This window comes from Bos taurus, chromosome X (genome assembly GCF_002263795.3).
Source record: "Bos taurus isolate L1 Dominette 01449 registration number 42190680 breed Hereford chromosome X, ARS-UCD2.0, whole genome shotgun sequence".
Classification (NCBI taxonomy): Eukaryota; Metazoa; Chordata; class Mammalia; order Artiodactyla; family Bovidae; genus Bos; species Bos taurus.
In genome coordinates this window covers 134381885-134407128 of record NC_037357.1, presented here as the reverse complement: position 1 = coordinate 134407128, position 25244 = coordinate 134381885, and the positions used below count along the sequence as shown (strand labels likewise).

Genomic DNA, 25244 nt, shown 5'->3' with positions numbered 1-25244 from the left:
TACAGCACTGCTTCCTATAAAATATAATTTCCTTTGCTTAAACTGGAAAGTTGTAATGATTCTTTACTTCTGGTTGGTTCATGATGAAAACTCATTGTGTTCCTGTCACAGGCACACATTACTGTTTATGGGATTATACATCAACGTTGGGTTACAAAGCGTGTCCTGACACACTCAGCTGTGTCCTGCCTAATCCTGTGTTAAGACAGTCTCTGCTGGAGGCCACCTTGAAACCCAAGTAACATGTATTATGACTGGTACTTTGCAGTATCACTTATTTTTTTTAAATTGTTCTGATCCTTCTGACAGGAATCAGTTAATCCTAGAATAAAGTGGCCTTTGGTAGGTTAAATATCATATCTCTTTCTTGGTTACGTAAAATGGTACATGAGTGCTCAGTCATGTCGAACTCTTTGAGACCTCATGGACTGTAGCCGAAACTACGACCAACCCTAGACAGCATATTAAAAAGCAGAGACATTACTTTGCCAACAAAAGTCCATCTGAGCAAAGCTGTGGTTTTTCCAGTAGTCATGTATGGATGTGAGAGTTGGACCATAAAGAAAGCTGAGAGCTGAAGAATTGATGCTTTTGAACTGTGATGTTGGAGGAGACTCTTGAGTGTCCTTTGGACTGCAAGGAGATACAACCAGTCCATCCTAAAGGAAAGCAGTCCTGAGTGTTCATTGGAAGGACTGATGTTGAAGCTGAAATTCAAATACTTTAGCCATCTGATACAAAGAACTGACTCTTTTGAAAAGACCCTGATGCTGGCAAAGATTGAGGGTGGGAGGAGAAGGGGACGACAGAGGATGAAATGGTTGGATGGCATCACCGACTCAATGGACATGAGTTTGGGTGGACTCCGGGAGTTGGTAATGGACAGGGAGGCCTGGCGTGCTGCGGTTCATGGGGTTGCAAAGAGTCGGACACGACTGAGCTACTGAACTGAACTGAGCTGGACTGCAGCCCACCATGCTCCTCTGTTCATGAGATTCTCGGCTGTGGGCAGAAACGCACGTTCAATTACAGGACTCATACGGCCCCTTCATGGATCGCAGCCATACCAGCCTCTAAGGGGGAACGAACGCTGTTTATTGGGAAAACTGGAAAAACACCAAAAGGCCAACTTAACTTTGCGCAAGACAGAAATCCCCACCACCAGTAGAAGAAAAACTACCATCTCAGGAGAATCAGACGTTTAAAGGATTTTGGTTTGAGGAGAAATCAGTGAGTAGTAAGTTGGGGAAACAGGAAAGCGTGAGATGTGGGCATAAGTGAAGAGACGGCAGGAATACGTGATGGTCTTGAGAGGGGAAGAAATCTGTGATACTGGTTAATGTTTTCTAGAGACTGTTCTGACAGTCATCTATAAGACAGATATTGAAGAAAGGCTGGAAACGAATAATAATTAGGAGATAAATTGTATCAGGAAGGTGGCAATGGCCTGGACAGTGGGCAAGACCTGGACAGGTCCCCACGTCGCAGGTGAGGTTAGAACACCAGAGGACTTTGATTCCTCATGAACTGGATTTCTGGAGAGAGGTAAACCGAGGCATGAAAAACGACCTCTCCTGACCTCAGGCTCGAACAGAAGGGCTGAGGGACAGGTGCTCTGAGGGTAGGGCCGTGGAGAGAAACAGCGGTGAAAGGATGAGATGATCGTGGTTTGGAGGATGGTCCATTTCACGAAGCTGTCAGCCATCCCAGTGGTGGTGCCGGGCAGGCAGCCAAACATACAGCTCTGGTTTCTGGGGGTGGGGGGGTGGGGGCATCAGGTTGTGGGGTGCCCAGGGTGGCCTCGGCACACGGATGGCAGGACACCCATGGGACTGACTGCGATCTCCAAGGGGGGAAGCTCCTCCTGCTTCATTCCCCGCCCCCACCCTGTGCTGGTTCTCTGCACACACAGTGCTCTGTTCCAGTGCTGCACGTGTGCGGTGTGATGCCCGCTGCTCTGCAAGGCCCAGGAGAGGCCGGCAGGCTCAGTGCCTACTGCCGTGTCAGTCTGTCTGCCTCCACGACTCCCCGGCAGCTCTCTGCACTATGCATGGGCTAGTCTCTCTGTTATCCTGGCCACGTGTTTACAGACTCCACATTGGGCTCTCGGAAGGCTGACATCAGGTGTGTCTAATGCGGTAACGTGTGCGTGAGTTCATGTTAATACATGAAAACATTGTATTATATAGAATGCACAGAAATAGATACATAGAGACTGTATAATGTACACATACAATAGTCTATATTGTATATATACTCACATATATATATATATATATATATATATACACTTTTTCCTTTGTATATGACATATTTGTTTATACTCTAGTGAGGTCTATGATAGTATCATATAGTAACTGTTCCCATAGTTAGGCACAGATTGATGAATGAATTAAAGTGTGCAAGTCGCTCAGTCATGTCTGACTGTTTGCGACCCCGTGGGCTATAGAGTCCATGGAATTCTCCAGGCCAGAATACTGGAGTGGGTAGCCTTTCCGTTCTCCAGGGGGATCTTGCCAATCCAGGGATTGAACCCAGGTCTCCTGCATTGCAGGTGGATTCTTTCCCAGCTGAGCCAGCAGGGAAGCCCAAGAATACTGGATGAATGGATGTAGGATTGCATTTAAAGAAATTAATGAATGGTGGGTGCAGCCACTATGGAAAACAATATGAAAGTTCCTAAGAAAACTAAAAATAGGACTATTGTATGACCCAGCTACCCCATTTCTGGGCACGTATCCAGACAAAATTATAATCCAAAAAGGTACACGCACCTCTACGTTCATTGCAGCCAACACATGTGAAACAACCCCAAGGCCCACCAAGCGAGGAAGGGATAAAGAAGGTGTGGTACATATAGACAATGGAATATTACTCAGCCGTGAAAAAGAATGAGACGATGCCATCTGCAGTGACATGGATGGGCCTAGCGATGATCATACTAAGCGCATTAAGTCTGACAGAGAAAGACGAATACTGTATGGTCTCACCCGTGGGATCTAAAATGACGCCAATGAACTTACCTATGAAACAGAAACAGCCTCACAGACGTTGAGAACAGAGTGGTGATTACCAAGGGGGCCAGAGATGGGGAGGGATGGAGTGGGAAGTTGGGGTTAGCAGATGTGAGCTTTGATATAGAGAATGGATAAGCAACAAGGTCCTATTGTGTATCACAGGGAACTATATTTAACATCCTGTGATAAACCATCATGGAGAAGAATATACTTTTTAAAATGTACATATATATACATAACTGAAATCACTTTGCTGTACAACAGAAAATTGCCACAACGTGGTCCATCAACTGCACTTCAATAAAAAACTTCTTTTAAAAAATCAAGGAAGTTATTACATGCTCAGAAATGTTTCCATGAGAATTTTTACATAAAAGTTGTAGTGTACCCAGACTGATACACAGAAATAGTGGACTTTTCAAATCCATCTAATCTCCCAAAGGACCCATTTCTGAAGTAGGGAGGAAGCTCTTGTTTCGAGAACTCTTTTGAAAAACACCATTTCAAGTGGACCTGCTCCTTTGGATCCCCATTATCTTCCAGGTGGTACAAGATAATTAGGGTTTCCTTCCCAAATGGCTCAGTCAGTGGGTAAAGCAGCCGCCTGCCAATGCAGGAGACACAGGTTCCATCCCTGGGTAGGGAAGATCCCCCGGAGAAGGAAATGGCAACCCGCTCCAATACTCTTGCCTGGAGAATCCCATGGACAGAGGAGTCCATGCGGGTTCGCAGAGTTGGACATGACTGAGCATGCACACAAGCTCAAGGAACATGGTTATGGACTATCCCTGCATCTAACTCAGAGGAGCCAGCCTCAGTTCAGTTCAGTTCAGTCGCTCAGTCGTGTCCAACTCTTTGCGACCCCATGAACTGCAGCACACCAGGCCTCCCTGTGCATCACCAACTCCCGGAGTCCACCCAAACCCATGTCCATTGAGTCGGTGATGCCATCCAATCATCTCATCCTCTGTCGTCCCCTTCTCCTCCTGTCCTCAATCTTTCCCAGCAACAGGGTCTTTTCAAATGAGTCAGCTCTTCGCATCAGGTGGCCAAAGTATTGGAGTTTCAGCTTCAACCTACTCTTTCCTAAATTCTAGACGCTTGTCACACCGTCCTGGTTGGACCCAGGCCTGGAGCCATGATGAAAGGCAGACCTCGTGAGCCCGGGGCAGCAACACTTGCAGAGATGCCTGTGGCCTCTCCCAGGCTGACCCTCCATCAGCCCGGCCCCAGGAGCCTCCCCACGGCCCTACCCGCCACTCCCCAGCTGTCGGCAAAAGCCAGAAACACCACAGCATCCAACATTTGGCTCAGAGACGAGGGTCTCATATGCCGTTCCTCTCACTGTGCTAAGTTCATGGTCACAGACGAGCTTGGTAACACTGGCGCCTAGGATGTGGGCGTGGGGTGACGTGGTCACTGCTGCCAGTGCGGTACTGGGTAGCCTTCTGCAGGAATTGTGACCACTGTGTGAAACCCACAAAGAAAGGGGTTGAAAGCCTCAAATGCATGTTGCATTTGAAGAGGGAATTAACAGTTTCTGAGAGTTTAGCTACAAGGATCCTTCTCGAAGACCCGTACGCGTGTGTGAGGACCTGATCGTGTGAACACAAGCGTTTGCTGGAATGGGACACCTTCTTAAGTGTCCACTGTGACACCACAAGTATCTGTGAAACAGATAAAAGTCGTACAGAAAACTCCAAGGCAGGGCTTCCCTGGTGGCTCAGTGGTAAAGAATCCGCCTGCCAAAGCAGGAGACACGGGTTCGCTCCCCGGTCCAGGAAGATCCCACGCGTCATGGAGCAGCTAAGCCCGGGTACCACAGCTAGTGAGCCCGTGTGTCCTAGAACCCGTGGTCTGTAACGAGGAAGCAGCTCAGTGAGAAGCCTGGGCACCATAACTAGGCAACAGTTCCTGCTTGCCGCTGCTAGAGAAAAGCCCTCACACAGCTATGAAGACCCAGCACAGACACATTAAAAAAAAAAAAAAAACTATAAAGACATATTTGCATAAGGATCCTGAATCGTGTCAATATTGGCATCTGCTGGGATGAGACACCTTTTCTTCTGAAGTTTCTATTAGAATAAGGACCCTGAATCATGTCAATATCAGCATCTGCTAGAATAGGACACCTTTTCTTCTGAAGTTTCTATTACAAGAAGGACCCCGAATCATGTCAATATCAGCATCTGCTAGAATGAGATACCTTTTCTGCTGAAGTTTCCATTAGAATAAGGACCCTGAATCATGTCAATATTAGCATCAGCTAGAATGAGACACCATTTCTTCTGAAGTTTCCACTAGAATAAGGACCCTGAATCATGTCAATATCAGCATCTGCTAGATGAGACACCTTTTCTTCCGAAGTTTCCATTAGAATAAGGACCCTGAATCATGTCAATATCGGCATCTGCTAGTATGGGACATCTTTTCCTCTGAAGTTTCCATTATGATGCCAAAACACTGCACGCAGAATAGATGAAGACCGTGAGGAAGACGCCAAGGTAACACTTGCACACGTGCTGGTTCACAGGACACAGTCACACGCACGCTGGTAGGAAGACCTGCCCGGTGAAGACGGGAAGTGAGGGAAAGGAGCCGTGCACACTCACTGTTGTGGGCGGCATGTGCAGACGTGAACTGCAGGGACACCTTGGCGCTCTTGAGGCGTGTCTGGCCCCAGTAGGTGATGGCTTGCAGCTCCACAGTGTAGTCGCAGCCCAGCTGCAGCGGCTCCAGGGTCACCGAGTTCTGGGACTGCAGGAGGAGGGGAGACGAGACTGCGTCAGAAGCCGCCCGGACCCTGAGCCTCCCGCCAGGGGTCCCCGGTCCTCAGGGAGCCCACCAGCTCCCACCTGACCTCCGCCAGGACTAAGATCACGGAACCTTCTACATCTTTAGCAAAGCCAGTTGTGCCGTGGATCCAAATAAATGTCACACAAAAGCATCTTTTTCTTTTTTTTGGAAACTGTGTCACTAATCCCATTATTGGATGCTCTGCAGTTATGTGATGATGAACAACTCACTCCTAGAACTCACAGTTCTAGGACTGTATGTGTGTTTGAATTCTGTGCTATTGGCAGGATGTGTGTGTGTGTGTGTGTGTGTGTGTGTATCCTGTGCCTTTTGTGGGATGTGTGTTTGTGTGCGTGTGAATCGTGTGCCGTTGGCAGGATATACGTGCGTCTCTGTGTGTGTGTCCCTCACTCCCTCCTGGACGGCAGCTCACAGAGACAATGAGCGCCCTTTATAACAGACTAGCAGAGAGTCACAGCAGCCCACACCTGGAGAGACCCAGCGAACGGACATTCACTGTATTTCCTCAGTGTGGATCCTCCGTCTTCTATGAGAAAACTTCCTGCAAAAGTTGTTAAGAATCGACTTGACAGAATGCTTTTAAAAGTATGTTTTTATGGCTTGCGGGTATGATAATAAGGTCCCTTACAAGAACTGGGAATTGAGAGAAATAAGCTTGTGGTCTTAGAATTCAAACATCTGTCAAAAGATAGTACATGGGCAGTTCCGCGGTAGTACACTGGCCAGGATTTGGTGCTTTCAGTGTTGGGGCCAGGGTTCAATTCCCTGTGGAGGAACACATACAGCAAATGGAACAGGACACACACACGCGCACACACACACACGCACACACACACATACACAATGGAACAGGATGCATACACACACCATGCACACACACACCCAGCAAATGGAACAGGATACACACGGCACAGGCTTCACACACACACACAATCCTAGAAGTGGAACAAAAAACACACACACATACACACACACACACACACAATGGAACAGGACACACACACCCCCCGTGCAAATGACACAGGGTACATATACACACACATCCTGCAAATAGCACAGGATACACATGGCACAGGCTTCACACACACACACAATCCTAGAACTGGAACAAAACACACACACACACACACACACACACCCTGCAAATCACACAGGACACACACACAGACACACACAGACACACACACCCTTCAAATGGCACACGATTCAAACACACACAATCCTAGACCTGGCACAAAATACACATTCACACACATTCCCTGCAAACTGCACAGGATACACACACAAACACACACGCCCATCCTGCAAAAGGCACAGGATACACACACACACACACACACACACACACATGCTGCCAATGGCACACGATTCAAACACACACACGATCCTAGAACTGGCACAAAATACACACACACATACCCTGCAAACTGCACAGGATACACAGACAAGCACACACCCATTTTGCAAAGGGCACAGGATACACACACACAAACACATCCTGCCAGCAGCACATGATTCTAACACATACACAATCCTACAACTGGCATAAAACACACACACACACACATATATATCCTACAGATGGCACAGAATACACACACACATGCTGCAAATGGTTAAAGACACACACACAGACAGCAAATAGCACAAAATACACACAGACACACATCTTGCAAATGGCCCTAACACACACACACACTCATACACAAACATCCTGCAAAAGGCACAAGATTCACACACACAAATACACACATATCCTGCAAGTGATACAGGATACACACACACACACACACACATCTTACAAATGGCACAGCACACACACACACACACACACACCCTGCAAATGGTAGAGAATACACAGGCATACCCTGCAATGGTGAGGAAACACACACACTCTGCAAATGGTGCAGGATACACACACACACACACACACACACACACACACACACACTGCAACTCACAGGACATACACACACAAACATCCTGCAAATGACACAGAACTCACACACACACACCCTGCAAATGGCATAGGATACACACACAGACATCCTGCAGATGCACAAAATACACACACACACACACACAATCTCCTTTTAGTCTGCTGCTGCTAAGTTGCTTCAGTTGTGTCCGACTCTGTGCGACCCTAGAGACGGCAGCCCGCCAGGCTCCTCCATCCCTGGGATTCTCCAGGGAAGAACACTGGAGCAGGTTGCCATTTCCTTCTCCAATGCATGAAAGGGAAAAGTGAGAGTGAAGTCGCTTAGTCGTGTCCGACTCTTAGCGACCCCATGGACTGCAGCCTTCCAGGCTCCTCTATCCATGGGATTTTCCAGGCAAGAGTACTGGAGTGGGGTGCCACTGGGGCCACCTGATACCACATGTACTATATATACATTATACGTACACTATACATGTATATATTTCATCATGTCACATTCTGATTTCCATTTCTGTGATTTCCCACCTTTATCTCCTTCGGCACTTTCTATGAGATGAGCACACATCATCAATTATCACTTGTTGCAGAGCTGTACGAAATAAAACCTGCAACTGTCAGAAAGTTTCTTATAAATAAAACAGCATTGCAGCTGGATATCAGTGATATGTACTGGTAGAGACGTGTTTTACAATCCTCGATGGCACAAATACAGGAATGTTCATTTTAAAAAAATTGTTGCCGTCTTTTAAAAGCTCTTTTCAACATTAGTTTGTGCAATTCAATTGTATAAATTAGAGAGGAAGTTGTTCATTTATGTTTTATAACAACAAGATAAAAAAGTGTGTAATAAAAAGACATTTTTTTTATACATTAAGCATATGTCACACCAGGCAGAATGTTCAGTGTTATGGAGATCTCATTGCAAGAAATGTTTTGGTGAAGATTTTATTTCTTGGTATGTGGACAATAAGCCATCCCACATCCTTTTAATCCAAGAGAAACATATATCGTCAAACATACATCTTGTAAACTGTGTGCAGTTCTAGCAATGACATTACAGATAGGAGCACCTTACAATACACAACAGAAAAAGTAAAAACTTTTAACTCCTCAATTCAGAAGGATCGCTTAAAAAAAAAAGCAAACCTTAATATCAAGGATATTTTGAATTGTACCATTTTCAGTGGCTAGACATAGCATATTAAAAAGCAGAGATATTACTTTGCCAGCAAAGGTCCGTCTAGTCAAGGCTATGGTTTTTCCAGTGGTCATGTATGGATGTGAGAGTTGGACTGTGAAGAAGGCTGAGCGCCAAAGAATTGATGCTTTTGAACTGTGGTGTTGGAGAAGACTCTAGCGAGTCTCTTGGACTGCAAGGAGATTCAACCAGTCCATCCTAAAGGAGACCAATCCTGGGTGTTCTTTGGAAGGACTGATGCTGAGGCTGAAACTCCAGTACTCTGGCCACCTGATGCAAAGAGTTGACTCACTGGAAAAGACCCCGATGCTGGGAGGGATTGGGGGCAGGAAGAGAAGGGGACGACAGAGGATGAGATGGCTGGATGGCATCACTGACTTGATGTCCATGAGTTTGGGTGAACCCCGGGAGTTGGTGATGGACAGGGAGGCCTGGCATGCTGCCTTTCATGGGGTCGCAAAGAGTCGGACATGACTGAGTGACTGAACTGAACTGAGGCAGGTAAGATGGACATCATTCCAGTCCCTTTGATTTCTAGAGTTTGTGCTGGCCCTTTGGATATGAGTAAGTCAACAGACGACATTCAAGTGTTCTCAGCCTGAAATGTCCGAGGCTGATTGGCTGGTGTGGTCCTCTGATCACAGACTCTCCTTGGCCAGAGGGAAGCGATGGGAATTCATTCCTCATCCACCCCTCTTCTGGGCTCATTGGAGGCTGCTCTTAAATGGGGCACCTTGAGTTCAACGCCCCCACGAGACACCAGGCCCCCTCCCCGGAATGGGCACTTACCCCATCCGTGGTCTTCCTCCTCTTCTTCTTGGTCGGCACAAGGGACTTGCCGTTGACTGTCCAGCTCCAGAAGACTTTGTAGTGGTGCACCGGGATGTCTGGTTCCTCGGGGACATCCCACGCGATGGTCACAGCCACGCTTCCGTCACTGTGGACGGTGGAGTTCACCAGCCGGAGGTTGGCTGGGGCCGGGGGTGCAGATGGATCTGAAATCGCAGGAGACAGAGTTCAGTTTTGAGGATGACCACAAATGCACCATCGACTCCATGGATAGGAGTTTGAGCAAACTCTGGGAGACCATGAAGGACAGGGGAGCGTGGCATGCTGCCATCTGTGGGGTCGCAGAGAGTCAGACTCGACTGAGCGACTGAACAACAACCATGGAAGCACCATTTCTGCTCTGTGATGACTACAGGGTCAATGCAGGAACACTGCCCTTTATATGTAGGATACTTGAAAACAAGCACTTCAGTTCAGTTGCTCAGTCATGTCCAACTCTTTGCGACGCCACGGACTGCAGCACGCCAGGCCTCCCCAAACTCATGTCCATCGAGTGGATGATGCCATCCAAGCATCTCATCCTCTTTCGTCCCCTTCTCCTCCTGCTTTCAATCTTTCCCAGCATTCAGAAACACTTTTTCAGCCTCAAATTGAAATACAGTCTACAGAAAAGTAGTCAAAGTGAAAATTGCTCAGTAGTGTCTGACTCTTTGCAACCCTATATTCTCCAGGCCAGAGTGGGTAGCCTTTCCCGTCTCCAGGGGATCTTCCAAACACAGGGACTGAACCGGGGTCTCCTGCATTGTAGGCAGATTCTTTACCAACGGAGCCACCAGGGAAGTCCACAGAATGGTAAGACACGTGCATTGGACCATGTTTGTAATCTAGACAGTTTCATACCACGGCAACCCTGCCCAATTTCCACAGTCCTGAAACTGACAAAATTCTGTAAAACACCGTCAAATTCCATTTAGGTTGGGTGATATTAAACACGTCAGCAATGGTGAAACACCTGTGAAAATTCTGAAAAGAGAAAACAGAAATCCGGGGCCAGCTCATACAAATAAGTGTTCATCTGAGTGGACCTGGAGCTGAACATCCTTGAGTCCAAAGTTTAGAGCCACATGGAGACATCAGCAAAAACAAACCATTTTTTGTTTAATCCACATTACAAATGGGATGACAGATGGCTAATATGTTTGTCATTTCACCGTTTCTCGTCTGTTGCATAAACCGAGACCTTCTCAGCCGTTGAGAGAGACCAGGTCCTGGAACACCCCACCCGCCGGCCCCCGCCCCCGACAAATCTCCATTTGAGATATGTATACGAAAATGACTAAGCATGTGTGAACTTGGGGGTCTTTCCCTCATTTTTTGCCACGTGTGTATGTGCACACTCAGTCACTTCAGTCGTGTCTGACTCTTTGTCACCCTATAGACTGTAGCCCGCCAGGCTCCTCTGTCCATGGGATTCTCCAGGCAAGGATACTGGAGCGGGTAGCCTTTTCCTTCTCCAGGGGATCTTCCAGACCCAGGGATCAAACCCGAGTCGCTTATGTGCCTCCTGCATTTAGAGGTGGGTTCTTTACCACTAGCGCCACCTGGGAAGCCCCAGAAATTGAGCAACTATAGATGCCGCTCACCACACAGGACTTACAGATGGTTTTGCATCAAGACGCCTGCCCAATAGTTCTAACACCATCTGCATCAGAGGAGCAAAGACGAAAACTCGATATACATGAGGAAGACTGGGCGAAAATACCCGTGTTTTTATTCTCAGGATGCTTTGCATTTTTGGAATGATGGAAACATGAATTATTGTTTTCTTAAATCTGTTGCTTTCCTGTACGATAGCTAAGTTCTGGAGGTTTGTGGGCTATTATTATTATTTTTTTAAGTTTTGTAATTGCGTTTCTAGGCTAATCACTAATCCAAAGCACATTATATGATTTTTTTTGTGACCAAGTGGTTTTCAAACAATCAACATTAGGAACCCTCCAGGAGCGCCCAAGACTTATGCTGAGATAATGCGCTTTCAGTGAGTCCTGGGAGGGCCCAGAAATATATTCATGTGAAATATGTTTTATATAAAATAACTGTTGTTGTTTAGTCGCTCAGCCATGTCTGACTCTCTGCAACCCCAAGGACTGTAGCCCGCCAGGCTCCTCTGTCCATGGGATTCTCCAGGCAAGAATACTGGAGTGGGTTGCCATTCCCTTCTCCAGGGGAATATTCCTGACCCAACCGAACCTGTGTCTCCTGCCTGGGCAGACAGATTCTTTACCACTGAGCCAGTTGGGACCTACTTTGCCAACACCAGAGTCTTGGCCCCTCCAGCACCTACTCCCCACCACAGACACCCCATCTCAGGAAATGCACAGTCCTCCTTCCCACGGCTCCTTCCCCAAACTTCGAGGCTGTATCCTTCCTGAGCTCTCACTGAACAGCTCCTGTGGGCATATCAATACTACAGAGTCTATCTGGAATCCCACTGTCTCTATCAGAATAACACCCTGGGCCCATTTCACCTTTCTCTCTCCCTGATTATTGAGAAGGCCTGTCTGAGTCTTCCTCAGTATGGCAGCTGGTGAATCGTTTTTTGTTTTTTTTTTTTGGTTTCCCTGGTAGCTCAGCTGGTAAAGAATCCACCTGCAATGCAGGAGACCTCGGTTCAATTTCTGGGTTGGGAAGATCCGCTGGAGAAGGGATAGGCTTACCTACTCCAGTATTCTTGGGCTTCCCTGGTGACTCAGACACTAAGGAATCCACCTGCAATGCAGGAGACCTCAGTTCGATCCCCGGGTCAGGAAGATCCCCTGGAGAAGGGAATGGCTACCCACTCCAGTATGCTGTTATTTTTGTTTATGTTTCATTTTATTTTGCTTTTAAATTTATTAGTATTTCTTTGGCCATGCCGGGTCTTCATTCCAGCAGGTGGTATCTTTAGCTGGCACATGGGAACTCTTGGTTGTGGCAGGTGGTACCCAGTTCCCCAAGCGGGATTGAACCTGGGTCCCCTGTGTTGGGCACACAGAGTCCTAGCTACTGGACCACCAGGGAAGTCCCAGCTGGTGATTCTTCATGACACAAGTTCAGGAGCTCTCACTGCCCACCCCCCACCAAAAAAGAGCTGGCAGTCTCCCCAGAGCCCTGTGCCTTCCTTCCATGCATAACATCCTGAGTCTGCTCTCCTGTCCCTGCTCCTCCTGCTGTTCTGGCCACGCTGGTTCCCAGCTTACTTCTTGGAGATGAAACCAGGAGCTACCGAGGCTCTTCCAATGGTCGCTGAGCCTCAACACCTGCCCCCAGGGAGTCCTGACCTGACTGTTCACCTACTGCGGGTTGACCAGATGTCTCGCTATCCAAGTCCATTATATGTGTTCTCCTCCTCTCACTGGCAGAGTATTGTCACCATTTCCTCCTGCCTTCGTGTTCTCTGAGGCCCTTAGAACCAAATCTGTGGCGTGATTCACTCCTAAACCTACGGCAAGTCACTGCAGATCCTTCTCAGAGGAAGCTAGTCTTCAAGCTCATCACTGCTTCGAAGCAAAAGAAAAATTAAAACGTGTAAGGATAATCACAGGCATTCACATTTTCAATGATGCACCTGGATGTCCATGTGCTGAAAATACACGGTTATGCTTCCAGAAATCCGAAGTTCACAGGAAGAGAGCAAAATCATCTACATTTCTAAAGAAAATTCCCAGTTTAGGAAAGTCAACTGGTGGTGTTTCATCATTTCCTTAATCTACTTCATTCATTCTATCATTACTCACCGCCCTGGAAAAATATCTCATGCCTTACATGTGATTGCAATAGTCCAGGATAACATCACCTAGTTTGTGAAACAGGAGACAACCTAACTGATGAAACAGCACTAGGAAATAATGCCTTTAAATAAACTGATAGTATTTGGCTCAAATTTTCTTCCCTGGTGGCTCAAAGAGTAAAGAATCTGCCTGCAATGCGGGAGACCTGGGTCTGATCCCTGGGTAAGGAATATCCCCCTGGAGAAGGGAATTAACCCACTCCAGTATTCTTGCCTGGAGAATCCCATGGACAGAGGAGCCTGGTGGGCTACAGTCAATGGGGTCGCAAAGAGCTGGACACGACTGAGCGGCTAATTCTTTCACTTTCACATTTTCTTAAACATAAGGCCCATTTCAGTGTTCAGAATACCAAGATGGCATATTCCCATAACGAAGATAAGACACTCCAATCTCTTCCTTCCCCCCACCCCCAAATAATCACTTTAAAATTACAGAGCCAAGAGGGAATAGCAGAGACGATGTGTTTATCAGCCCCAATTAGTCTCTGTAAACCAGCTTTTTGTTTATCTGTTTAGTCACGGAAGACCTCAGATGAGTCTGTCCAACATGTCTAAGCTGAAGGATCTCAATCAGTCCCAACAAATCCCCACACTGCAGCCATCCATGGCCTTGTGAAGTGGTTCCCTACATTGTGAAATGAAGTATATTTACTTTGTTGAGAGGTACAAAATCTTTTCTTTCAATTTACATAATGTTTCGATTATATGAAAACTTTGAAATGCAGTTGGAAGTTTGTGGAAAACAATTATATGCATATAGCTGACACCACATTATGATAAAGCCTCAAAGGATTCTATAAGCTACTTGTTTGGTCTTTTTGTTTGTTTGTTTTCTAAACTGGTAAGGATCTTTCAATCTTTTAACCCATAGGGTTGAATAGGTGAAGTGGCCTGCCCGAGGTCATTCAGGTAACTGGTGGCAGTCAGAAGTGAGAAAGACAGGGAGGGGAGACAGAGGGGCTGAGATTCTCACACTTCTGCTCGTCTGCATTTATTACTCTGTAATAACGTTATGGTTCCCGGAGGAATGGTTGGGGAAGGGGTAGTTAGGGAGTTTGGGATGGACATGGACACACTGCTGTATTTAACATGGAGAACCAACAAGGACCTGCTGTCCAGCACACGGGACTCTGCTCAATACTCTGTAATAACCTCATGGTTACCAGGTGGAAGGTTGGGGGACGGGATAGTTATGGAGTTTGGGATGGACATGGACACACGGCTGTATTTAACATGGAGAACCAACAAGGACCTGCTGGACAGCACAGGGAACTCTGCTCAGTGTCATGTGGCAGCCTGGATGGGAGGGGAGTTCGCGGGAGAATGGATACATGTACATGTACGGCTGAGTCTCTTCACTATCTAGCTGAAACTATCACAATATTGTTAATAAGCTCTACCCCAATACAAAGTAAAAAGCACTTTTTTAAAAGAGCAGCCATAGACTCATTACAAAAGACCCCAATGCTGGGAAAGATTGAAGGCAGGAGGAGAAGGCAGTGACAGAGAATGAGATGGTTGGACGGCTTCATGACTCAACGGACGTGAGTTTGAGCAAAGTCCACGAAACAGTGCAGGACAGGGAAGCCTGGCGCGCTGCAGCCCATGGGGTCGCAAACAGCTGGACACAACTGAATGACTGGACAAAAACAACAAAAAAAATTGACAACACGGCAACAAATGAGCGTGGCTCTGTGCTAATGAAACGCTATTTGCAGAAACAAGGAGCAGGCCAAACATGGCCCATGGGCCACAGAGTGCCAACCCCGAGTCAGTCTTTCTAAAGCCATGACACCATTTAGTCTCTGGAACTGGACATAAAAGTGTTAGTCGCTCAGTCATGTCCACTTCTTTGCAACCCCGAAGACTGTAGCCCCCCAGGCTCCTCTGTCCATGGGATTCTCCAGGCAAGAACACTGGAGTGGGCTGCCATTTCCTTCTCCAAGGGATCTTCCCAACCCAGGGATCAAACCCAGGGTCTCATAAGTGGTGCTTATTTCTAATGAGCTTATGGCTGTATTTTGTTTTTGAAATGTTGGCACCGTGTTCCCATTTTACAGATGAGGAAACTGAGGATCAGCATTTCATTCACTAGTTGGGGAGTGTAGCATGAGAGGGCCAGAGTCACATCACAAGATGAGAGTTTTCTTGAGGCTTACATGAGAGCATTTCCCCCTATCCCACTTCTCTTTCTGCCTCACCCACTCCCTCTTTACAACCTTCCCAGTCGTCTACAGAAACCCATCTCACGGGGCAGGAAGCAAACACACCCTCAGAGATGAATGGAACAGGAAGGCCATGTTAGCTCCTTTTACAATCTGCGTGATTTCCAGGGCAAGATATATTCAGTATTTAGCAGGACTATCCAAATTCAGCCTTGAAAACAGTTCCTTTATTAACAACTCTATGTAGTGCTTTTGGAAAAGGAAGATGGAACACTTGGATTTCAGAAGAAAGATTTATGGTTTCCTCTCTGAACCTCATGATTAATTCCACGCGCAAAAAGTAACAGGCACAATGATGGAACAATCCAGCGCCTATGATGCAGAAAATGCCAAATGAAACCACTTGTCACCCCTGGAGAAATGCAGGTCTGTTATCGCACTGACATGAAACCCCATGAGAAAGGAGCCCTTGCTCTGTCCTGCCCGGGGAGAAAAGCCATCATCTGTGAGGCAGGCACCTCAAGGTGTCCCGACAATGCTAATGGTTACATACAGAAACCCACCTCCACATTTGCACAGAAAGCCAGCGTGCAAATTGCAACAAAGAGAGAGACCTTTAGATGGCCATACTGCAGAAGGCAAGCTTCATATAATATCACTTACATGTGGAACCTAAAGAATTGATGCTTTCAAATTGTGGTGCTAGAGAAGACTCTTGAGAGTCCCTTGGACAGCAAGGAGATCAAACCAGTCCATCCTAAAGGAAATCAACTCTGATTATTCATTGGAAGGACTGATGCTGAAGCGGAAGCTTCAATACTTTGGCCCCTTGATATGAGGAGCTGACTCATTAGAAAAGAGCCTGATGATGGGAAAGATCGAAGGCAGGAGGAGAAGGGGACAACAGAGGATGAGATGGTTGGATGGCATCACTGATGCAATGGACATGGGTTTAAGCAAACAGTAGGAGATGGTGATGGACAGGGAGGCCTAGCGTGGTGCAGTCCATGGAGTCACAAATAGATGGACACGACTTAGCGACTGAGCAATAACCACAACCCTTAGCTGCATCCTGCATGAATCAGCTTCAGCCGCTTAGCGGGCCTGTGTCTTCAGTGAAGACACTAGTACCTACCACGAATTCTAGGTGTGTGTTTTTTGCTTCAGGCGTGCACTCTGCAATGCTGAATGCTGGGCACATTTGTCAAACCAAGAAACAGAATGATTTAATGGTGAGTGTGGGGATTGCCCAAACGGTGCACCTTCATTCAACGAAAGACCATTTCAACTGACAGGCACAGGGCTAATCCAAGACCCGAGGGGTGTTCAGATATGCAGGAAGGGCTGGGGCGACATGGCCCTGCTATCTCCCCAGGATACATGCCTCTTTGGAGGTTGGCAGCCACGGTCACGGGACCTCTGCCCAGGTCCCACCCAGCTCCAAAGGGGATTTGTCCTGTGCAACGCAGAGGCTGGGCACTGCTGTGCCTCGTGTGTGCACAAGCCGTGTTGATCTGAGAGTGCCAGACCACAGGCAGGCAACGGGGCCAGTGGGAACACGGTGTGACCACACACACCTGGACCACATGTGAACTGGGAAAGTCAAGGCGGAGACTTCCCGAGCCCCGCTCGGATCCTCGCCTCTGAACCCGCCACTGACTATTTATTCACGTGGCCTCTCTAGATCATTGGACCACAGGGAGACAGGCCTCATTCGAGAAAGGTCTCATGTCTCTGTTTGCTATTTCTCTTTCCAGCTTGCTTAGTGTATTCACCTGGGAGCGGGGTGTGCGGGATATACCTTTCTTAAAAGGGCCTTTTAAAAGAAAGAGTTAAAAAAAAAAATAATCTACAACACAGGGGACTTCCCCAGTGATCCAGAGTCTAAGACTCCACACGCCTGGTGCAGGGGACCCGGCTTCAATCTCTGGTCAGGGAACTGGACCCCACAGGGTACAGTGAAGACTGAAGGGTCCGCCTGTCACAGCTAAGACCTAGTGCAGGCAATTAAAAAGAAAAAAAGTCTGCAATAAACACTGGAACGGCATCCAAATATTTAAATTTTTTTGGCTGCAAATTTTCCAGTGAGACCTGTGATTATCTCGGTAAAGGTGTGGCAATATCATTCTAGCAACATATAGACAGACTAGCTGACACTTATAAGAGTGTGTGTGGGCTCAGTCACGTCTGGCACTTTCGCGACCCCACGGACTGTAGCCCACCAGGCTCCTCTGTCCATGGGATTCTCCAGGCAAGAATACTGCGTTGGGTTGCCATTTCCTCCTCCAGGGCATCTTCCCATCCCAGGGATCAAACCTGCATCTTCTGCATTGGCTGGCGGGTCCTTTACCACTGAGCCACCTGGACATCCTAAATGGAAAGCAATTGCAATTTATAGCAGCCAGTGCAAACCTTCCCATCTTGAAAGACAGGATGGATGTTACACGCCTCACATTATTCATTAACATCACAATGCCTGCCTAAACGGAGGTGGAGTGACCTCCTGTGGAGGACGATACCTGCTGATTAGTCAGTGAGTAACCTCACTCATCTCCCATGAAAACGGAGCTTGCTGATTAGCCAGGCTGACATCTCATTAATTCAGAACGCGCAAGACAACTGGAGATGTAAACACAGAGCTATTCTCAATATCCGGCCCAATCATGCCCTTGCAGAATCACAGCCTAAACCAACCACAAGTGGAAAACTGAGTATCCATCACACCCACAGAGGTTTTAGAACAGCAGTGAAATGAGAAGGGAAGAAAGCGATAGTCACGACACAGTGACTCAGGACGGATTTAAACTCCGCCTGCTGTGAAACAGGAGGTGAATGACACGCATCAGAGCCACTCTTTTCAAGAAACCTGCATCATCTGATGTGGCAAACACGAAAGCCTTCTCTCCAAAAAAATTTAAAGTGAATGGTGCTTGATGCATAAGATGTGGAGAGACCCAGGCAGTGGAAGCTGATTCTAGAGAACGGCCTGTTCCAAGTTGAGAAAACATCATCGTGATGACAGTTTCCGGAGCCTCGCAGAGGTCAAATCCCAGGGATCCTCCCAGCCGTGAATTCATGCAGCTCCTTCAGAGGCATCTGGTCCCATTCGCTCAGCACAGCAAAGCCACGTGCTGGTCAAACACACCCATACCAGCCTGGAGACACCACGGATGTGTCCCCCACCCCCCTGACCTTCCATCGCGAGGTGGGTGGGTCGGCGGGCGGGCGGGCGGCAAGCACCACTGACCTTTGGAGGAGCGGAAGTGCTTGCTGGGGGCGGTGAAGCCTCGGGTCCCGTGCACGTTCACGGCCGCCACCCGGAACTGGTACCACCTGCTGGGCCGGACGTCCGTCAGCTGCACCCGCTCGTCCGTGGTCTGAGGGGGAGAGGCACACAGAAGCCTGTTACCCTGATGTGCCCGCTGCGTATGCTTTGTAAACACACGCTTGACTCATCAGCGGACTTGACACAGTCCCGCCCTCCCCCTGCCCTCCTGGGTGAGGACGGGCAACCCTGCTGGGTTCCAGGGAGGGCTGTCAGGACCAGGGAATTCCCAGGGGAGGTTCCAGTGGCTCCATGCCACTCACGGGTATTTATTCCCAAAGACTCGGATGGCTCTGTGGAAGTCAAAATCTCATGATTGAATGCACAGGCTGGTTTTTACCTCTGATGACTACATACAGTTTTGGAGGGTTTTCATTAATGCAGTATACACAAGAACGAATAATGGGCTTCCCCTGTGGGTCAGATGGTCAAGAATCTGCAATGCGGGAGACCCAGGTTTGATCCCTGGGTCGGGAAGATCCCCTGGAGAAGGGAATGGCAACCCACTCCAGTATCCTTGCCTGGAAAATCCCAAGGACAGAGGAGCCTGATGGGCTACAGTCCGTGGGGTTGCAGAGAGTCGGACAGGACTGAGCAACTGTCACTTCACTTCATGAATGAATAAATATATGAAGCAATCATTACATTACAGAGAACATGAAATCATCTATAGATGACAGAAGGAAAATGCCTCCTACTTGGACACCAAATATAATTCTGGAAGTAGCTATGCGAACCCACACACTTAAATTCCCCAAGTATATTGCAACTCAAGGCTTTTTCTTTCTTTCTTTTTCAGTTTGAGTAAATCATGTAAGATGCGCACAGATTCATGTTCCTGAAGGCTGAGGTGTGTTACTATGTTCAGTTCAGTTCAGTCGCTCAGTCGTATCCGACTCTTTGCGACCCCGTGAATCACAGCACACCAGGCCTCCCTGTCTATCACCAACCCCTGGAGTTTAGTCAAACTCATGTCCATCAAGTCAGTGATGCCATCCAGCCATCTCATCCTCTGTCGTCCCCTTCTCCTCCTGCCCCCAATCCCTCCCAGCATCAGGGTCTTTTCCAACGAGTCAACTCTTTGCATGAGGTGGCCAAAGTACTGGAGTTTCAGCTTCAGCATCAGTCCTTCCAATGAACACCCAGGACTGATCTCCTTTAGAATGGACTGGTGGATCTCTATGTGGAGGTGGTTTAATCACTAAGTCATGTTTGACTCATGTCTGACCCCACAGACTCCAGGCTCCTCTGTCCATGGGATTCTCCAGGCAAGAACAGTGGAGTGGGTTGTCATGTCCTTCTCCAGGGGATCTTCCCAAACCAGGGATCAAACCTGGGTCTGCTCAATTGGCAGGCGGGTTCTTTACAGCTGAGCCATCAGGAGTGGCTGTATGAATATACCTTAGTCCAATAAAACATTGCAAAGAAGAAAACTGGACACAGGGACACATCAACAGGGCTTGCTGTCCCTCTGGTTATGTCCCAAGATCACAGGCAACCTGACCATATCGTCACTGCCCCGCTTGGTCAAGCTCAGGGCAATATGCCCACTTCCAACAGTGTCCTAGGGCACACCTGAGAACTTGGCCATGACTCTGAGAGAGTCGCTTTCTAGGCAGGTGGATAAGAAGTCCGGGGGTCCCTGAAGAGACAGGGATCTGGGGTTCTCGAGGAGGAGATAGGGATCTGGGATTCTCAAGGAGGAGGAAAGGGCAAACATCTTTTTTCTTTACATTCTTTAGTCTTAGTCACATAAAGGAGAAGGCAATGGCAACCCACTCCAGTACTCTTGCCTGGAAAATCCCATGGACGAAGGAGCCTGGTAGGCTGTAGTCAATGGGGTCACGAAGAGTCGGACACTTATTGAGAGACTTCACTTTCACTTTTCACTTTCGTGCATTGCAGAAGGAAATGGCAATCCACTCCAGTGTTCTTGCCTGGAGAATCCCAGGGACGGTGGAGCCTGGTGGGCTGCCGTCTAAGGGGTCGCACAGAGTCGGACACGACTGAAGTGACTTAGCAGCAGTCACATAAAACATTTGTTGATTTTTTTTTCCTTTAAGCCTGGAACTGATGATTATACAACAAACAACTCAGTTTAAACTCTGTACTAAGGATTATATAACAACAATGTATCCTTCTTGAGGACAGTTTTTCCTTCCTGAAAACTTCTGACTAATCCTGATATCTTGGACCACATTTTGTCCAAATTCTGATATCTTAGAATGTATATTTTTTCCAGTAGTCATGTATGGATGTGAGAGTTGGACTACAAAGAAAGCTGAGCCAAAGAATTGATGCTTTTGAACTGTGGTGTTGGAGAAGACTCTTGAGAGTCCCTTGGACTGCAAGGAGATCCAACTAGTCCATTCTAAAGGAGATCAGTCCTGAATATTCATTGGAAGGACTGATGAGGAAGCTGAAACTCTAATAATTTGGCCACCTGATGCAAAGAACTGACTCCTTGGAAAAGACCCTGATGCTGGGAAAGATTGAAGGCAGAAGGAGAAGGGGATGACAGAGGATGAGATGGTTGGATGGCATCACCAACTTGATGGACATGAGTTTGAGTAAACTCCGGGAGTTGGAGATGGACAGGGAGGCCTGGCCTGCTACATACAGTCCATGGGGTGGCAAAGAGTTGGACACGACTGAGCGACTGAACTGAAGTGAACTGAAGGATTATATAACAATAATGTATCCTGCTTGAAGACAGTTTCTCCTTCCTGAAAACCTTCTGACTAATCCTGATATCTTAGAATGTATATTATGGGAGTTGGTGTGGTAGGATCTTTCTATTGTCAAGTTCTAAGGACCTCCCTACTGGCTCAGACAGTAAAGCGTCTGCCTACAATGTGGGAGACCTAGGTTCAATCCCTGGGTTGGAAAGATCCCCTGGAGAAGGAAATGGCAACCCATTCCAGTACTCTTGCCTGGAAAATCCCATGGAGAGTCCTGGTAGGCTACAGTCCATGGGGTTGCAAAGAGTCAGACACGACTGAGCGACTTCACTTCACTGAATCCTGTTATCCTAAAATGTAAATTGTGGGAGTGGGTCTGGTAAAATTTTTGCAACCCTGAGACATTCTTTTGATTTATTGTAATAACTAAAAACTATACAGCTCCCTTGCTAACACTAGGGAGGGGGCACTCTCCATCCCCCTTCTGATGTCTGTGTCAGAAGCTTTCTCTGTCTCTTGTCTTACTTTAATAAAACTCCGCTACACAGAAGCTCTTGAGCAATGAAGCCTGGTCCCTGGTCCCAAAGCTAAATCTCCTTCTTCGGAGATCACGAATACAACATCATTCACCGTAAGCTATCAACTCCAGGGGATAAATGTCTGAGTTGTGTGTGTCATCTGGGCCTAGTGCCAGCTGAGCTCAACGAGACACTCAGTGCATGAAACTGGGCAACAGAACAGAAATGAAATCCTTCTAAGCCTCAGCTTGTGATAACTTACTGAAAGGACTGCCACGTGAGCTTCAAAAGAAGCTGAGCACTTCCATGATTAAAATAAATAAACAGGGTCGTCATTACTGTCTTTCTAAATTCCATATATATGCATTAATATACCATATTGTTGTTTCTCTTTCTCACTTACTTCACTCTGTATAATAGGCTCCAGTTTCATCCACCTTATTAGAACTGACTCAAATGTGTTCTTTTTTTTTTATCACTGAGTAATATTCCATTGTGTGTGTGTACCACAACTTCGTTGTCCATTCGTCTGTCGATGGACATCTGGGTTGCTTCCGTGTCCTAGCTATGCAAACAGTGCTGTGGTGAACACTGGGGTACACGTGTCTGTTTCCATTCTGGTTTCCTCAGTGTGTATGCCCAGGAGGCGAGGCTGGGATGATTTGAGAGAACAGCACTGAAACATGTATATTACCATATGTGAAACAGATGACCAGTGCAAGTTTGATGCATGAAGCAGGGCACTCAAAGCCGGTGCTCTGGGATGACCCAGAGGGATGGGGTGGGGAGGGGGTGGGAGGGGCATTCCGGACGGGGAACACGTGGACACTGGTTGGAACACATGTACACATGGCTGATTCATCTCAATGTCTGGCAAAAATCACAATACTGTAAAGTAATTAGCCTCTAATTAAATTTAAAAAATAAGTAATTTTTTTTTTAAAGGAAGACGGTGACAAGCGTGGCTTTCTACCTTATCTGGCAGAATTTGAGACAACATTTCCATTGACTTCTTTGTCTAGTTTCAGCCTTCAGTTTAAGGAACTAAAGTCCTTAGTTTAAGGAACTAAAGCATTCTCAGCAGACACAGAAAGGAAGCATTTCGTGTGGAGTTAACCAGTGAAAACAGCAATAATAATAAAAATGATAGAGGTCTTTCCTCTCTCTAAGAAAGAGAATATGAGAGAGAAAGTCTTATCATCAGTTCCTTTCATAAATCTTCAAATTGGTAATTTGTAAATTCTACAAGTAATACCATAGCACTATTTAGGGGAGAATGCCATGTAAACCAAACATAATTTTAGGCTGTATTCTGAACATCTTCATGTTTTGTTAAAGCAAAAGGATTTAATAAGATAGATATGGAATAAAATTACTAAATATTTCTGACCAGTTCTTTTTTTTTTCTCTAATTGAAGATGTTTCTTTTAGATGTGGTACATATATGCAACGGAATATTACTCAGCCATAAAAAAGGAACGAATCTGAGTCAGTTGTAATGAGGCGGATACACCAAGAGCCTATTATACAGAGTCAAATAAGGCAGAGAGAGAAAAAAATAAATGTAGAATATTAGTGCATATATATGGAACCTCAAAAAAGGGTACTGACAAACCTATTTGCAGGGAAGAAAGACACAGAGACGTAGAGAATGGACATGTGGACACAGAAGGGGAAGGAGGGAGTGGGACAAATTCAGCAAGTAGCGATGATTATGCACACTAACAGCACCGACTGTATGCACTACTTTATGTGTGAGATAGAAAGCTAGCAAGAACCTGCCGTGTACCACAAGGAGCTTAGCCCACTTCTCTGTGATGACCTAGAGGGACAGAAGAGAGGGGTGGAAGGGTCAAGGTGGAAGGGATATTGTACACTTGTGATTGATTCACTTTGTCATACGGCAGAAACTAACACAACGTTGCATGTTATCCTCCAATTTTTAAAAAAAAAATCATTTTAACATCACATTTCTCATTGCTTTTGAGGTCTTTAAATTACTCTCATGTTTATCCTCTCTGAGACACTCCTGATGAGAAAGGGATGACATTTTTCTTTCAAACACCTGAGTGTTGCACTGTAGTTTACATGTACTGAAAAAGAAAAAAAAAAAAAAAAAAATCAAGGGAATCTCGTCTTTGGAGAAACACGGTCTTACAAACATCAGCAGAGATTTCCTTATAGACCGACATGTGGGGAAGGCATGTTTTCTTGTTGAAAAGCATGAAGGGATTTCATACTGATCATTTATTCTTTCCTCAGCACTGGGGAGATGACCCCCAGGAGGGGTACCATCCGGTGGCCCATTGTTTGGGGAGTTAAAAGTACTCAGGGAAGATTCGAGATCTGCCCGCTGCTTCCCACCAAGCAGTCTGGTGACAGGATTCTTCGTTCAGCCACTCAACTCCTGTGCGGAATGAAAGCTTAAACGTGGGAGTGAGAGAGTCAAATCCTAGGTAGGTTGATAAGAAGTCCGGGGGTCCCCAAGGAGACAGGGGTCTGGAATTCTCAAGGAGGAGGAAAGGACAAACTTTTTTTCCTTCTACATCCCTTAGGATTATATAACAATGATGTATCCTGTTTGAGGACAGTTTCTGGAAAAAAACCTTCTGGCTAATCCTCTTATCTTAAAATGTCAATTATGGGAGTGGGTCTAGGAAGGTCTTTATAACCTCCAGACATTCTTTTGATTCACGGTAATAAGTTATTAAAAAGTATGTAACTCCATTGCTCACACTAGCGAGGGGGCACTCTTTCCGATCCCCCTTCTGATGTCTATGTCACAAGCTTTCTCGATCTCTTTTATACTTTAATAAAACTTTATGACACAAAAGCTCTGAGCAATCAAGCCTCGTCTCTGGCCCCATATCGAATTCTTCTCCTCTGGAGGCCAAGAATCCCACCATCTTTCATGGTTCGGCAACAACGTTTCAGGAGCAATACGGTAGAAGACGTCAAGACATGGC

At 46.7% G+C, this 25244-nt stretch overlaps 1 protein-coding gene across 1 annotated transcript in view; it reads right to left on the bottom strand.

The window, feature by feature from the left end:
- Window positions 1–25244, bottom strand: part of ANOS1 (anosmin 1) — a 210918-nt gene that overhangs the window by 28967 nt on the left and 156707 nt on the right. Inside the window, exons 6-8 of the mRNA XM_059883913.1 lie at window positions 19002–19131; window positions 9761–9966; window positions 5630–5774 (exon numbers count right to left, since the gene is read on the bottom strand). Of these exons, the coding sequence (XP_059739896.1) occupies window positions 5630–5774; window positions 9761–9966; window positions 19002–19131 (481 nt within the window). The remainder of the gene's footprint in view (window positions 1–5629; window positions 5775–9760; window positions 9967–19001; window positions 19132–25244) is intronic.